Raw genomic sequence first — 16,932 nt, forward strand, 5'->3', positions numbered from 1 at the left:
AGAGGCACAAGACAAGGAAACAGAGGCACAAGACAAGGAAACAGAGGCATAAGACAAGGAAACAGAGGCACAAGACAAGGAAACAGAGGCACAAGACAAGGAAACAGAGGCACAAGACAAGGAAACAGAGGCACAAGACAAGGAAACAGAGGCACAAGACAAGGAAACAGAGGCACAAGACAAGGAAACAGAGGCACAAGACAAGGAAACAGAGGCACAAGACAAGGCAACAAAGGCACAAGACAAGGCAACAAAGGCACAAGACAAGGAAATAGAGGCACGAGACAAGGAAACAGAGGCACGAGACAAGGAAACAGAGGCACGAGACAAGGAAACAGAGGCACGAGACAAGGAAACAGAGGCACAAGACAAGGAAACAGAGGCACAAGACAAGGAAACAGAGGCACAAGACAAGGAAACAGAGGCACAAGACAAGGAAACAGAGGCACAAGACAAGGAAATAGAGGCACAAGACAAGGAAATAGAGGCACAAGACAAGGAAACAGAGGCACAAGACAAGGAAACAGAGGCACAAGACAAGGAAATAGAGGCACAAGACAAGGAAACAGAGGCACAAGACAAGGAAATAGAGGCACAAGACAAGGAAATAGAGGCACAAGACAAGGAAACAGAGGCACAAGACAAGGAAACAGAGGCACAAGACCTTCCTGACGAAACGCTGGTGTATTTGCTGATGAAAATTCTTGTTCATGGAGAAATAAGACCGCGGTGGTAGCAAGGTTGTTCCCTAATCCTAGGATTGTTCTGGATATTCCTTTATAAAGGGCGTTTTGAATATTCCTGAAAGCGATAGTGTCCCGAGTCTCTGTTATTTTAGAAACAAGCGTGTTCCAAATATTCCCAATAGTGAAGCTGATCCAATTATTCCAAGTTGTAATGTTATTCCCAATATCCCCAGTAGTAATAATGTATCTAATATCCTCAGTAGTAATAATGTATCTAATATCCTCAGTAGTAATAATGCATCTAATATCCCCAATAGTAATAATGTATCTAATATCCTCAGTAGTAATAATGTAACTAATATCCTCAGTAGTAATAATGTAACTAATATCCTCAGTAGTAATAATGTAACTAATATCCTCAGTAGTAATAATGTATCTAATATCCTCAGTAGTGATAATGTATCTAATATCCTCAGTAGTAATAATGTAACTAATATCCTCAGTAGTAATAATGTAACTAATATCCTCAGTAGTAATAATGTAACTAATATCCTCAGTAGTAATAATGTAACTAATTTCCTCAGTAGTAATAATGTATCTAATATCCTCAGTAGTGATAATGTATCTAATATCCTCAGTAGTAATAATGTAACTAATATCCTCAGTAGTAATAATGTAACTAATATCCTCAGTAGTAATAATGTATCTAATATCCTCAGTAGTAATAATGTAACTAATATCCTCAGTAGTAATAATGTAACTAATATCCTCAGTAGTAATAATGTAACTAATATCCTCAGTAGTAATAATGTAACTAATTTCCTCAGTAGTAATAATGTATCTAATATCCTCAGTAGTGATAATGTATCTAATATCCCCAGTAGTAATAATGTATCTAATATCCTCAGTAGTGATAATGTATCTAATATCCCCAGTAGTAATAATGTAACTAATATCCTCAGTAGTAATAATGTAACTAATATCCTCAGTAGTAATAATGTATCTAATATCCCCAGTAGTAATAATGTATCTAATATCCCCAGTAGTAATAATGTATCTAATATCCCCAGTAGTAATAATGTATCTAATATCCTCAGTAGTGATAATGTATCTAATATCCCCAGTAGTAATAATGTAACTAATATCCTCAGTAGTAATAATGTAACTAATATCCTCAGTAGTAATAATGTAACTAATTTCCTCAGTAGTAATAATGTATCTAATATCCTCAGTAGTAATAATGTAACTAATATCCCCAGTAGTAATAATGTATCTAATATCCTCATTAATAATAATGTATCTAATATCCTCATTAATAATAATGTATCTAATATCCCCAGTAGTAATAATGTAACTAATATCCTCAGTAGTAATAATGTAACTAATTTCCTCAGTAGTAATAATGTATCTAATATCCTCAGTAGTAATAATGTAACTAATTTCCCCAGTAGTAATAATGTATCTAATATCCCCAGTAGTAATAATGTATATAATATCCTCAGTAGTAATAATGTATCTAATATCCTCAGTAGTGATAATGTATCTAATATCCCCAGTAGTAATAATGTATCTAATATCCCCAGTAGTAATAATGTATCTAATGTCCTCAGTAGTAATAATGTATCTAATATCCTCAGTAGTAATAATGTAACTAATATCCCCAGTAGTAATAATGTATCTAATATCCCCAGTAGTAATAATGTATCTAATATCCCCAGTAGTAAAAATGTATCTAATATCCTCAGTAGTAATAATGTATCTAATATCCCCAGTAGTAATAATGTATCTAATATCCTCAGTAGTGATAATGTATCTAATATCCCCAGTAGTAATAATGTATCTAATATCCTCAGTAGTAATAATGTAACTAATATCCTCAGTAGTAATAATGTATCTAATATCCCCAGTAGTAATAATGTATCTAATATCCCCAGTAGTAATAATGTAACTAATATCCTCAGTAGTAATAATGTATATAATATCCCCAGTAGTAATAATGTATCTAATATCCTCAGTAGTAATAATGTAACTAATATCCTCAGTAGTAATAATGTAACTAATATCCTCAGTAGTAATAATGTAACTAATATCCTCAGTAGTAATAATGTATCTAATATCCTCAGTAGTAATAATGTATCTAATGTCCCCAGTAGTAATAATGCTCCCAGTATACCCAGTAGTAATAATGTAACTAATATCCTCAGTAGTAATAATGTATCTAATATCCCCTGTAGTAATAATGTATCTAATATCCTCAGTAGTAATAATGTAACTAATATCCTCAGTAGTAATAATGTATCTAATATCCTCAGTAGTAATAATGTATATAATATCCTCAGTAGTAATAATGTATCTAATATCCCCAGTAGTAATAATGTATCTAATATCCTCAGTAGTAATAATGTATCTAATATCCTCAGTAGTAATAATGTAACTAATATCCTCAGTAGTAATAATGTATCTAATATCCCCAGTAGTAATAATGTAGCTAATATCCCCAGTAGTAATAATGTATCTAATATCCCCAGTAGTAATAATGTAACTAATATCCTCAGTAGTAATAATGTATATAATATCCCCAGTAGTAATAATGTATCTAATGTCCCCAGTAGTAATAATGTATCTAATGTCCCCAGTAGTAATAATGCTCCCAGTATACCCAGTTGTAATAATGTATCTAATATCCGCAGTGGTAATAATGGGGGTCATTTACTAAGGGCCCGAATCGCGTTTTTATGGCGGGTTACCCGAATTTTTCTGTTTTGCGCCGATTTTCCCTGAATTGCTCTGGGTTTTTGGCGCACGCGATCGGATTGTGGCGCATCAGGGCCGGCGTGCACGCGATGGAAATCAGTGGGCTTGGCTGTACAAATACCTGGCGGATTCGTAAAAAACGCCGCATTTAAAAAAAAAAGTGTCGCTTGACACGCACTTACCTGCACCCAGGGTAGGACGGTGAACTACAGAGCAGCAGCGACACCTGGTGGACATCAGGCACACTACCTTAGTGAATCGCCGGAAGATACAAATCCTCCACACCGAACGCGCCGCTGGATCGCGAATGGAGCGGGTAAGTAAATCTGCCCCAATGTATCTAAAATCCCCAGTAGTAATAATACTCCCAATATCCTCAATAGTAATAATGTATCTAATCTCCTCAGTTGTTATAGTGCTCCCAGTATACCGAGTAGTAATAATGAATCTAATATCCTGAATAGTAATAATGCCCCTAATATCCCCAGTAGTAATAATTTTCCTAATCTCCTCAGTAGTAATAATGTATCTAATATTCCCAATAATAATAATGCTCCCAATCTCCCCAGTAACGATACAGATAACACATCCCCATTGGTGAATCTTAGCTTCCAGTATTACTGAGGGTCACCCCCCACACGTGGCTCGTATTCCCCTGGAGACGCATGGCTCTGCACTGGAGCTGCATACATGACACTACAGCTGCAGTATTACTGGGGGTCGGCCCCCACACGTGGCTCGTATTCCCCTGGAGACGCATGGCTCTGCACTGGAGCTGTATACATAACACTACAGCCGCAGTATTACTGAGGGTCAGCCCCCACACGTGGCTCGTATTCCCCTGGAGACGCATGGCTCTGCACTGGAGCTGTATACATAACACTACAGCCGCAGTATTACTGAGGGTCAGCCCCCACACGTGGGTCGTATTCCCCTGGAGACGCATGGCTCTGCACTGGAGCTGCATACATGACACTACAGCCGCAGAATTACTGGGGGTCGGCCCCCACACGTGGCTCTTATTCCCCTGGAGACGCATGGCTCTGCACTGGGGCTGTATACATAACACTACAGCCGCAGTATTACTGAGGGTCAGCCCCCACACGTGGCTCGTATTCCCCTGGAGACGCATGGCTCTGCACTGGAGCTGTATACATAACACTACAGCCGCAGTATTACTGAGGGTCAGCCCCCACACGTGGGTCGTATTCCCCTGGAGACGCATGGCTCTGCACTGGAGCTGCATACATGACACTACAGCCGCAGAATTACTGGGGGTCGGCCCCCACACGTGGCTCTTATTCCCCTGGAGACGCATGGCTCTGCACTGGAGCTGTATACATAACACTACAGTCGCAGTATTACTGAGGGTCAGCCCCCACACGTGGCTCGTATTCCCCTGGAGACGCATGGCTCTGCACTCGAGCTGTATACATAACACTACAGCCGCAGTATTACTGAGGGTCAGCCCCCACACGTGGCTCGTATTCCCCTGGAGACGCATGGCTCTGCACTGGAGCTGCATACATGACACTACAGCCGCAGTATTACTGAGGGTCAGCCCCCACACGTGGGTCGTATTCCCCTGGAGACACATAGCTCTGCACTGGAGCTGTATACATAACACTACAGCCGCAGTATTACTGGGGGTCGGCCCCCACACGTGGCTCGTATTCCCCTGGAGACGCATGGCTCTGCACTGGAGCTGTATACATAACACTACAGCCGCAGTATTACTGAGGGTCAGCCCCCACACGTGGCTCGTATTCCCCTGGAGACGCATGGCTCTGCACTGGAGCTGTATACATAACACTACAGCCGCAGTATTACTGAGGGTCAGCCCCCACACGTGGCTCGTATTCCCCTGGAGACGCATGGCTCTGCACTGGAGCTGTATACATAACACTACAGCCGCAGTATTACTGAGGGTCAGTCCCCACACGTGGCTCGTATTCCCCTGGAGACGCATGGCTTTGCACTGGAGCTGTATACATAACACTACAGCCGCAGTATTACTGAGGGTCAGCCCCCACACGTGGCTCGTATTCCCCTGGAGACGCATGGCTCTGCACTGGAGCTGCATACATAACACTACAGCCGCAGTATTACTGAGGGTCAGCCCCCACACGTGCCTTGTATTCCCCTGGAGACGCATGGCTGTGCACTGGAGCTGTATACATAACACTACAGCCGCAGTATTACTGAGGGTCAACCCCCACACGTGGCTCGTATTCCCCTGTAGACGCATGGCTCTGCACTGGAGCTGTATACATAACACTACAGCCGCAGTATTACTGAGGGTCAGCCCCCACACGTGGCTCGTATTCCCCTGGAGACGCATGGCTGTGCACTGGAGCTGCGTACATAACACTACAGCCGCAGTATTACTGGGGGTCGGCCCCCACACGTGGCTCGTATTCCCCTGGAGACGCATGGCTCTGCACTGGAGCTGTATACATAACACTACAGCCGCAGTATTACTGAGGGTCAGCCCCCACACGTGGGTCGTATTCCCCTGGAGACGCATGGCTCTGCACTGGAGCTGCATACATGACACTACAGCCGCAGTATTACTGAGGGTCAGCCCCCACACGTGGGTCGTATTCCCCTGGAGACACATAGCTCTGCACTGGAGCTGTATACATAACACTACAGCCGCAGTATTACTGAGGGTCAGCCCCCACACGTGGCTCGTATTCCCCTGGAGACGCATGGCTGTGCACTGGAGCTGCATACATAACACTACAGCCGCAGTATTACTGAGGGTCAGCCCCCACACGTGGCTCGTATTCCCCTGGAGACGCATGGCTCTGCACTGGAGCTGTATACATAACACTACAGCCGCAGTATTACTGAGGGTCAGCCCCCACACGTGGCTCGTATTCCCCTGGAGACGCATGGCTCTGCACTGGAGCTGTATACATAACACTACAGCCGCAGTATTACTGAGGGTCAGCCCCCACACGTGGCTCGTATTCCCCTGGAGACGCATGGCTCTGCACTGGAGCTGTATACATAACACTACAGCCGCAGTATTACTGAGGGTCAGTCCCCACACGTGGCTCGTATTCCCCTGGAGACGCATGGCTGTGCACTGGAGCTGTATACATAACACTACAGCCGCAGTATTACTGAGGGTCAGCCCCCACACGTGGCTCGTATTCCCCTGGAGACGCATGGCTCTGCACTGGAGCTGCATACATAACACTACAGCCGCAGTATTACTGAGGGTCAGCCCCCACACGTGCCTTGTATTCCCCTGGAGACGCATGGCTGTGCACTGGAGCTGTATACATAACACTACAGCCGCAGTATTACTGAGGGTCAGCCCCCACACGTGGCTCGTATTCCCCTGTAGACGCATGGCTCTGCACTGGAGCTGTATACATAACACTACAGCCGCAGTATTACTGGGGGTCGGCCCCCACACGTGGCTCGTATTCCCCTGGAGACGCATGGCTGTGCACTGGAGCTGCATACATAACACTACAGCCGCAGTATTACTGGGGGTCGGCCCCCACACGTGGCTCGTATTCCCCAGGAGACGCATGGCTCTGCACTGGAGCTGTATACATAACACTACAGCCGCAGTATTACTGAGGGTCAGCCCCCACACGTGGCTCGTATTCCCCTGGAGACGCATGGCTGTGCACTGGAGCTGCATACATAACACTACAGCCGCAGTATTACTGAGGGTCAGCCCCCACACGTGGCTCGTATTCCCCTGTAGACGCATGGCTCTGCACTGGAGCTGTATACATAACACTACAGCCGCAGTATCACTGAGGGTCAGCCCCCACACGTGGCTCGTATTCCCCTGGAGACGCATGGCTCTGCACTGGAGCTGTATACATAACACTACAGCCGCAGTATTACTGAGGGTCAGCCCCCACACGTGGCTCGTATTCCCCTGGAGACGCATGGCTCTGCACTGGAGCTGTATACATAACACTACAGCCGCAGTATTACTGAGGGTCAGCCCCCACACGTGGCTCGTATTCCCCTGGAGACGCATGGCTCTGCACTGGAGCTGTATACATAACACTACAGCCGCAGTATTACTGAGGGTCAGCCCCCACGCGTGGCTCGTATTCCCCTGGAGACGCATGGCTCTGCACTGGAGCTGTATACATAACACTACAGCCGCAGTATTACTGAGGGTCAGCCCCCACACGTGGCTCGTATTCCCCTGGAGACGCATGGCTCTGCACTGGAGCTGTATACATAACACTACAGCCGCAGTATTACTGAGGGTCAGCCCCCACGCGTGGCTCGTATTCCCCTGGAGACGCATGGCTCTGCACTGGAGCTGTATACATAACACTACAGCCGCAGTATTACTGAGGGTCAGCCCCCACACGTGGCTCGTATTCCCCTGGAGACGCATGGCTGTGCACTGGAGCTGCGTACATAACACTACAGCCGCAGTATTACTGAGGGTCAGCCCCCACGCGTGGCTCGTATTCCCCTGGAGACGCATGGCTCTGCACTGGAGCTGTATACATAACACTACAGCCGCAGTATTACTGAGGGTCAGTCCCCACACGTGGCTCGTATTCCCCTGGAGACGCATGGCTCTGCACTGGAGCTGTATACATAACACTACAGCCGCAGTATTACTGAGGGTCAGCCCCCACACGTGGCTCGTATTCCCCTGGAGAAGCATGGCTGTGCACTGGAGCTGTATACATAACACTACAGCCGCAGTATTACTGAGGGTCAGTCCCCACACGTGGCTCGTATTCCCCTGGAGACGCATGGCTGTGCACTGGAGCTGTATACATAACACTACAGCCGCAGTATTACTGAGGGTCAGCCCCCACACGTGGCTCGTATTCCCCTGGAGACGCATGGCTGTGCACTGGAGCTGTATACATAACACTACAGCCGCAGTATTACTGAGGGTCAGCCCCCACACGTGGCTCGTATTCCCCTGGAGACGCATGGCTCTGCACTGGAGCTGTATACATAACACTACAGCCGCAGTATTACTGAGGGTCAGCCCCCACACGTGGCTCGTATTCCCCTGGAGACGCATGGCTCTGCACTGGAGCTGTATACATAACACTACAGCCGCAGTATTACTGAGGGTCAGCCCCCACACGTGGCTCGTATTCCCCTGGAGACGCATGGCTCTGCACTGGAGCTGTATACATAACACTACAGCCGCAGTATTACTGAGGGTCAGCCCCCACACGTGGCTCGTATTCCCCTGGAGACGCATGGCTGTGCACTGGAGCTGTATACATAACACTACAGCCGCAGTATTACTGAGGGTCAGCCCCCACACGTGGCTCGTATTCCCCTGGAGACGCATGGCTGTGCACTGGAGCTGTATACATAACACTACAGCCGCAGTATCACTGAGGGTCAGCCCCCACACGTGGCTCGTATTCCCCTGGAGACGCATGGCTCTGCACTGGAGCTGTATACATAACACTACAGCCGCAGTATTACTGAGGGTCAGCCCCCACACGTGGCTCGTATTCCCCTGGAGACGCATGGCTCTGCACTGGAGCTGTATACATAACACTACAGCCGCAGTATTACTGAGGGTCAGCCCCCACGCGTGGCTCGTATTCCCCTGGAGACGCATGGCTCTGCACTGGAGCTGTATACATAACACTACAGCCGCAGTATTACTGAGGGTCAGCCCCCACACGTGGCTCGTATTCCCCTGGAGACGCATGGCTCTGCACTGGAGCTGTATACATAACACTACAGCCGCAGTATTACTGAGGGTCAGCCCCCACGCGTGGCTCGTATTCCCCTGGAGACGCATGGCTCTGCACTGGAGCTGTATACATAACACTACAGCCGCAGTATTACTGAGGGTCAGCCCCCACACGTGGCTCGTATTCCCCTGGAGACGCATGGCTGTGCACTGGAGCTGCGTACATAACACTACAGCCGCAGTATTACTGAGGGTCAGCCCCCACGCGTGGCTCGTATTCCCCTGGAGACGCATGGCTCTGCACTGGAGCTGTATACATAACACTACAGCCGCAGTATTACTGAGGGTCAGTCCCCACACGTGGCTCGTATTCCCCTGGAGACGCATGGCTCTGCACTGGAGCTGTATACATAACACTACAGCCGCAGTATTACTGAGGGTCAGCCCCCACACGTGGCTCGTATTCCCCTGGAGAAGCATGGCTGTGCACTGGAGCTGTATACATAACACTACAGCCGCAGTATTACTGAGGGTCAGTCCCCACACGTGGCTCGTATTCCCCTGGAGACGCATGGCTCTGCACTGGAGCTGCATACATAACACTACAGCCGCAGTATTACTGAGGGTCAGCCCCCACACGTGGCTCGTATTCCCCTGGAGACGCATGGCTCTGCACTGGAGCTGTATACATAACACTACAGCCGCAGTGTTAGGATTCCTCCTCCTTCCAGATTAGCAGAAGATAAATAACATTTTATATTATAATTTACTGAACATTAAAGGTGAATTTTCTCAGTAAAATGTAAGAAGCCGCGTTTCCTGAGATGAAATGTCTCCGGGTCTGGGAGCTTCTCCTGCCGCCCATAAAGTCCGGGGGAAATATGGGAAGTGGTTGGAGGGGCCGCACCTGCCTGCAAATCTTCATCTACCGCATCTAAAACCTGCGAAGTGCGCGCTCCCCCCTCCCCCCCCCCCCCCCAGCGCTGATGTATGGGGTGACACTCGCTCTTATAACATCCAGTATATATAATCCATACCCTGCAGAGGCTCCATCACCGTCCTGGGGGCACAGCCATAGACAATGTGTCCTGCATTACCTTCATGGTACTGGAGGGCGGCGCTGTGGCACAGCTATGAGTTATGGCTATAGATACTATACAGAGGAGGGAGCAGTGGGTGTCTAGTCTGTTATCTATGGAATAAGGCTGTATACAGGGGGGGCTCATTTGGGATCTGATGTGATCTGTATAATCCTCTGGCCTCTGGTCTGAGGTCGGTATAAAGGATTGGTCTGGGGTCTGTATAGAAAGGGTCTGGGGTCTGTATACAGGTCATGTATGAGGTCTCTATACAGAGGGTCTGGTCAGAAGTGTTTAGAAAGGATTGGTCTGGAGTCTGTATACAGAGGGTCTGGGGTTTGTATACAGGTCATGTCTGGGGTCTGTATACAGAGGGTCTGGGGTCTGATTTATATAAAGGGGTGTGGATATAAGGGGACTGGTCGGAGGTGTCTATAAAGGACTGTTCTGTATAAAGGGATGGTCTGGGGTCTTTATACAGAAGGTCTGGGGTTTGTATACAGGTCATGTCTGGGGTCTGTATACAGAGGGTCTGGGGTCTGTATACAGGTCATGTCTGGTGTCTGTATATAGAGGGTCTGGTCAGAGGTGTTTATAAAGGACTGGTCTGGGGTCTGCATACAGGTACGTGCTGGACTGTATGGGGCGGATCTGATAGTCACAGTTTGGTTTGGGGTCCAGATACAAGATGCTCTGATATTTGTTTGCTGCTTCCCTTTTAATAACCGTCACTGATTTCCCCCAAAGTCTGCAGTCGTTACAATGTATCAGATGTGACTTCTACCATTTCCTCTAAAGTTGTTTCCATTTTGTTTTCCAGTTCCACCAAAGATCTCGAACATCTCCGCGGACATCACTGTGAACGAAGGAAGCAACGTGACCCTGGTGTGCATCGCCAACGGGCGCCCCGATCCTATCATCACCTGGAGGCACCTGAACCCCACAGGTAGACGACTCTGAGATGCTTTCTCTTCACCATTTCCAAGATCTCTGCTTCCTGTCAGTGAATGAAAACGCTCTGGAAGCTGAATCTCAAGCCTCCTCCAGCCCCCCAAACACAACACACTGTGAGCACCCCCTGCAGGCAGGATGTTTTATAGCAGAACAAAGACTAATGTTCGCTAAAGTTCTCCTCCTTTCCTGATTGTTTGTTACAATGTATCAGCGCAGTTAGAATGCAGGGTCTTGAATGGTACAAATATATCAATTGCTTTGTGAGAAACATCAGATCACACAGGATATCCAACCCGTAAAGATAAAGAAGGATGTTTCCATCCCCTGACAGCAAGCAAAGATCTTACAGGTGTGAGGGAGTCTTTAAGATTCACCTGTTACTTTAAGTCTCTTCTGCATGTCTTACTGCGATGGTTCTCTGTCCTCAGAGACTTCCTGTAGCTGTACGTGTGATGCACAGGATGAGGTCAGGATTGTGGGATTCCTGACCTGATGTCACAAACTGTGTATGATGTCATAAAATGTGTATGATGTCATATGATGTCCTCTACTTTTATTGGTGTCCTGAGAATTTTCAGTATTCGCCGAACAAACTCCAAGAAATAAAATCTGTGTCAGCATTTTACTTATTCTTGCTGTGCAAATCACATGGCCAGGACCTGAGGGGTGGAGCATGACACAAGACCAGAACACAAGGGGGTGGAGCATAACACTAAGCCAGGACCTGGGGGGTGGAGCATGATACAAGACCGGGAGTAAGGGGGTGGAGCATAAGACAAAGCAAGGACCTGAGGGGTGGAGCATGACACAAGACCAGAACACAAGGGGGTAGAGCATAACACAAAGCCAGGACCTGGGGGGTGGAGCATGATACAAGACCGGGAGTAAGGGGGTGGAGCATAAGACAAAGCAAGGACCTGAGGGGTGGAGCATGACACAAGACCAGAACACAAGGGGGTGGAGCATAACACAAAGCCAGGACCTGGGGGGTGGAGCATGATACAAGACTGGGAGTAAGGGGGTGGAGCATGAGACAAAGCAAGGACCTGAGGGGTGGAGCATGGCACAAGACCAGCACACAAGGAGGTGGAGCATAACACAAAGCCAGAACCTGGGGGGTGGAGCATGATACAAGACCGGGAGTAAGGGGGTGGAGCATAAGACAAAGCAAGGACCTGAGGGGTGGAGCATGACACAAGACCAGAACACAAGGGGGTGGAGCATAACACAAAGCCAGAACCTGGGGGGGGGTGGAGCATGATACAAGACTGGGAGTTGGGGGTGGAGCAAAACACAAAGCCAGAACACAAGGTGAAGGAGCATAAGACAAAGCAAAGACCTTAGCGGTGCAGCATGGCACAAGACCAGAACACAAGGAGGTGGAGCATAACACAAAGCCAGAACCTGGGGGGGGTGGAGCATGATACAAGACTGGGAGTTGGGGGTGGAGCAAAACACAAAGCCAGAACACAAGGTGAAGGAGCATAACACAAGGCCAGAACCTGGAGGGTGGAGCATAAGACAAGGCCAGAACCTGGAGGGTGGAGCATAAGACAAGGCCAGAACCTGGAGGGTGGAGCATAAGACAAGGCCAGAACCTGGAGGGTGGAGCATAAGACAAGGCCAGGACTTGAGAGGTGGAGCATAAGACAAGGCCAGAACCTGGAGGGTGGAGCATAAGACAAGGCCAGAACCTGGAGGGTGGAGCATAAGACAAGGCCAGGACTTGAGAGGTGGAGCATGGCACAAAACTGGAAGCTGGGGGTGGAACATGATACAAGACCAGAACACAAGGGGGAGGAGCATAACACAAGGGGAACATAACACATTTCCAGGACGTGGAGGTTGGAGCATAGAACTGGTCAGGACTTGGGGGTATAGAGTGACACAAAGCCAGGACCTGGCATATAGACACGGCACCAGGATTCTCTATATTGCTCCACCCCCTTGGCATTACACATTACACTCCACAATTCTTGTTCATCAATGAATTATGTCCATCATAGTAGAAGTAGTGGGCGTGGTCAGACTCTTCCACAATTAACAATGTAACTTTAAGAGAAAGAGAGCGACACTTCTGGTCCATTCATGAGACATTATGTTCTATTTCATAAATTACTGTAACTCAGACCTGAGCAAAACTGACCCGACCCCCTGATACATCGCTGTTCTTGCGTCTGGAGTGCACCTTTAAGAAGCCATTACAGACCTTGAAATAGATTCTTAAAAGCATCTGAGGAAGCGATTGAGCTGCGCGTAATCTGACAGATGAGGCGCGCACCGCGCGGGATCCTGCCCATTATTTATCCTGCGCGGTAATAGCCCTTTAATATCAGGAGATCAGGCGGTAATGGAATGAGCCTGCGGGCCAGCGCTAATGCGCTTTATGACATTTGCAGCGTTTGGGTGATTTGCTGTGAGATATGAGATGTGAGCGTCTTGTACTCATCAGGAGGAGGAAATATCACAGCGCGTCGCTCATCACCTAAAATATCATGTGACTGCGACCGATCCGGTCACATTTATCATCCATTCCTTACCCTGCGATTATAGGGATCTACATTCTCTTGTCCTGATACACAGATTCATTCGTGAAAATATTCTGCTCCGTGCAGCCGCCACTAGGGGGAGCTCTAGAGCTCTTTGGCTTGTTAGTAAGTTTAAAGGGGTGTTTTTTGAGCTATACTTACAATTAATGTTATTAAAGGGAATCTGTCAGCACTTTGGTCATGCAGGCGGGCAGATGATCTGGTTTAAAGGGAATGTAACAGCAAGTATCACTAGGTAGAGTAAAGCCAGCGTTAGGCATTGTCCCTGGAGAGATGTGTAATCAGACCTTTGTGTGTGTTGTTAGTAGCAGCAGGACTGTGATATATGGATTTGTATTCCAGGATTATAACTTCTCCAAGTGCACTGGGGGCATTTCCTCACACTGCTGTGCTCTGTGCTCTCTGCAGCCAGTGTTATGTATTGTCCCTGAAGAGATGTGTAATCAGACCTCACACTGCTGTGCTCTGTGCTCTCTGCAGCCAGTGTTATGTATTGTCCCTGGAGAGATGTGTAATCAGACCTCACACTGCTGTGCTCTGTGCTCTCTGCAGCCAGTGTTATGTACTGTCCCTGGAGAGATGTGTAATCAGACCTCACACTGCTGTGCTCTGTGCTCTCTGCAGCCAGTGTTATGTATTGTCCCTGAAGAGATGTGTAATCAGACCTCACACTGCTGTGCTCTGTGCTCTCTGCAGCCAGTGTTATGTACTGTCCCTGGAGAGATGTGTAATCAGACCTCACACTGCTGTGCTCTGTGCTCTCTGCAGCCAGTGTTATGTATTGTCCCTGGAGAGATGTGTAATCAGACCTCACACTGCTGTGCTCTGTGCTCTCTGCAGCCAGTGTTATATACTGTCCCTGGAGAGATATGTAATCAGACCTCACACTGCTGTGCTCTGTGCTCTCTGCAGCCAGTGTTATGTATTGTCCCTGGAGAGATGTGTAATCAGACCTTTGTGTATGTTGTTAGTAGCAGCGGGACTGTGATATATGGATTTATATTCCAGGATTATAACTTCTCCAAGTGCTCTGGGGGGCGTTTCCTCACACTACTGTGCTCTCTGCAGTCACTGCTATGTATCATCCCTGGAGAGATGTGGAATCAAACATTTATGTATGTTGTTATTAGCAGCAGGACTGTGATATATAGATTTATGTTCCAGAATTATAACTTCCCTAAATGCACTGGGGGCATGTCCTCACACAGCTGTGCTCTGTTCTCTCTGCATTCAGAAGTCTCATCTTCTTGCTCTAAGTAAAAGTGACAGGTTTTGCTTCTGATAACTCCTGAGCTCCACCTAGTGTTGGCTGCAGATAAGAATATTTTTTATAACTTACATCTATGATGAGGATTAGGAGCTCAGTGCGGATGTACATTATATACTGGAAGGTGTTGGTTCTCTATGAGGCTGTATACAACAGGGGGAAGCACCAACAATATATGACAAGTCTGTGCGGTGCTGGAGTCAGTCTCCTGTATGGCGGATAGAACTTACTAATACTATAGAGATGGTGACAGTGATGCCACAGGAGGGGGATGGAAGGATCCATGGAATCCACACACAGATGTTCGGATGATAAATCTGAAATATCTACATAATTAAAATGTAGCGTTTGTTAATTTGCAGGTCCCTGCCCCCAACGTGATTTATTATCTGCGCTAGGAATGAGGATATTATATAGTTATCATTCACGGGCAGGAGTGGGATTTACGGATCAAGGTGCTTTTCCTCATACATGTCCCAGGAAACAGAGCGGGAGCACACTAATGGAAAGGCGGAAGTCTGCAATGAATCATAAACTGACAGCCCCGAAACCTGCCGGATATTACAGGGAGATTCCTGCAGCTACGTATGGGATGGATATGATAGATAGATAGGAGATAGATAGGAGATAGATAGGAGATAGATAGATAGATAGATAGATAGATAGGAGATCGATAGATAGATAGATAGATAGATAGATAGGAGATAGATAGATAAATAGATAGATAGATAGATAGATAGATAGATAGATAGATAGGAGATAGATAGGAGATAGATAGATAGGAGATAGATAGGAGATAGATAGAAGATAGATAGATAGATAGATAGATAGGAGATAGATAGATAGATAGATAGATAGATGGATAGGAGATAGATAGATAGATAGAAGATAGATAGATAGATAGGAGATAGGAGATAGATAGATAGATAGGAGATAGATAGATGGATAGGAGATAGATAGATAGATGGATAGGAGATAGATAGATAGATAGATAGATGGATAGGAGATAGATGGATAGATAGATAGGAGATAGATAGATAGATAGATAGATAGATAGATAGATAGAAGATAGATAGATAGATAGATAGATAGATAGATAGATAGGAGATAGATAGATAGATAGATAGATAGATAGGAGATAGATAGATAGGAGATAGATAGATAGGAGATAGATAGGAGATAGATAGATAGATAGATAGATAGATAGGAGATAAATAGATAGATAGATAGGAGATAGATAGATAGGAGATAGATAGATAGGAGATAGATAGATAGGAGATAGATAGATAGATAGATAGGAGATAGATAGATAGGAGATAGATAGATAGATAGATAGGAGATAGATAGATAGATAGATAGATAGGAGATAGATAGATAGGAGATAGATAGATAGGAGATCGATAGATAGATAGATAGATAGATAGATAGATAGATAGGAGATAGATGGATAGATAGATAGGAGATAGATGGATAGATAGATAGGAGATAGATAGGAGATAGATAGATGGATAGATAGGAGATAGATAGGTAGATATGAGATAGATAGATAGATAGATAGATAGATAGATAGATATGAGATAGGAGATAGATTTGAGATAGGAGATAGATATGAGATAGGAGATAGATAGATGGATAGATAGATAGATAGATAGATAGATAGATAGATAGATAGATAGATAGATAGGAGATAGATAGATATGAGGTAGATAGATAGATATGAGGTAGATAGATAGATAGGAGATAGATAGATATGAGGTAGATAGATAGATATGAGGTAGATAGATAGATAGATAGATATGAGGTAGATAGATATGAGGTAGATAGATAGATAGATAGATAGATAGATAGATGGGCAGGCTGCGGTTCCAGGCTGTTGTTCGGCAGATGAAACTTCTGATACATTTGTATCCAGAGACAAGACGTTGCCAGGCAACCTGCACATTATAAGTGTATTATCCTCCTCTCTTAC

The 16,932-nt window shown here is 46.3% G+C and overlaps 1 protein-coding gene across 3 annotated transcripts in view; it reads left to right on the forward strand.

Annotated features, from left to right (window-relative positions):
* Window positions 1-16,932, forward strand: part of LSAMP (limbic system associated membrane protein) — a 520,650-nt gene that overhangs the window by 333,863 nt on the left and 169,855 nt on the right. For all 3 annotated transcript variants that reach the window (XM_072138917.1, XM_072138918.1, XM_072138919.1), the window contains exon 3: window positions 11,014-11,139. In XM_072138917.1, coding sequence (XP_071995018.1) covers window positions 11,014-11,139 — 126 coding nt within the window. The remainder of the gene's footprint in view (window positions 1-11,013; window positions 11,140-16,932) is intronic.

Source organism: Engystomops pustulosus, chromosome 2 (genome assembly GCF_040894005.1).
Source record: "Engystomops pustulosus chromosome 2, aEngPut4.maternal, whole genome shotgun sequence".
Classification (NCBI taxonomy): Eukaryota; Metazoa; Chordata; class Amphibia; order Anura; family Leptodactylidae; genus Engystomops; species Engystomops pustulosus.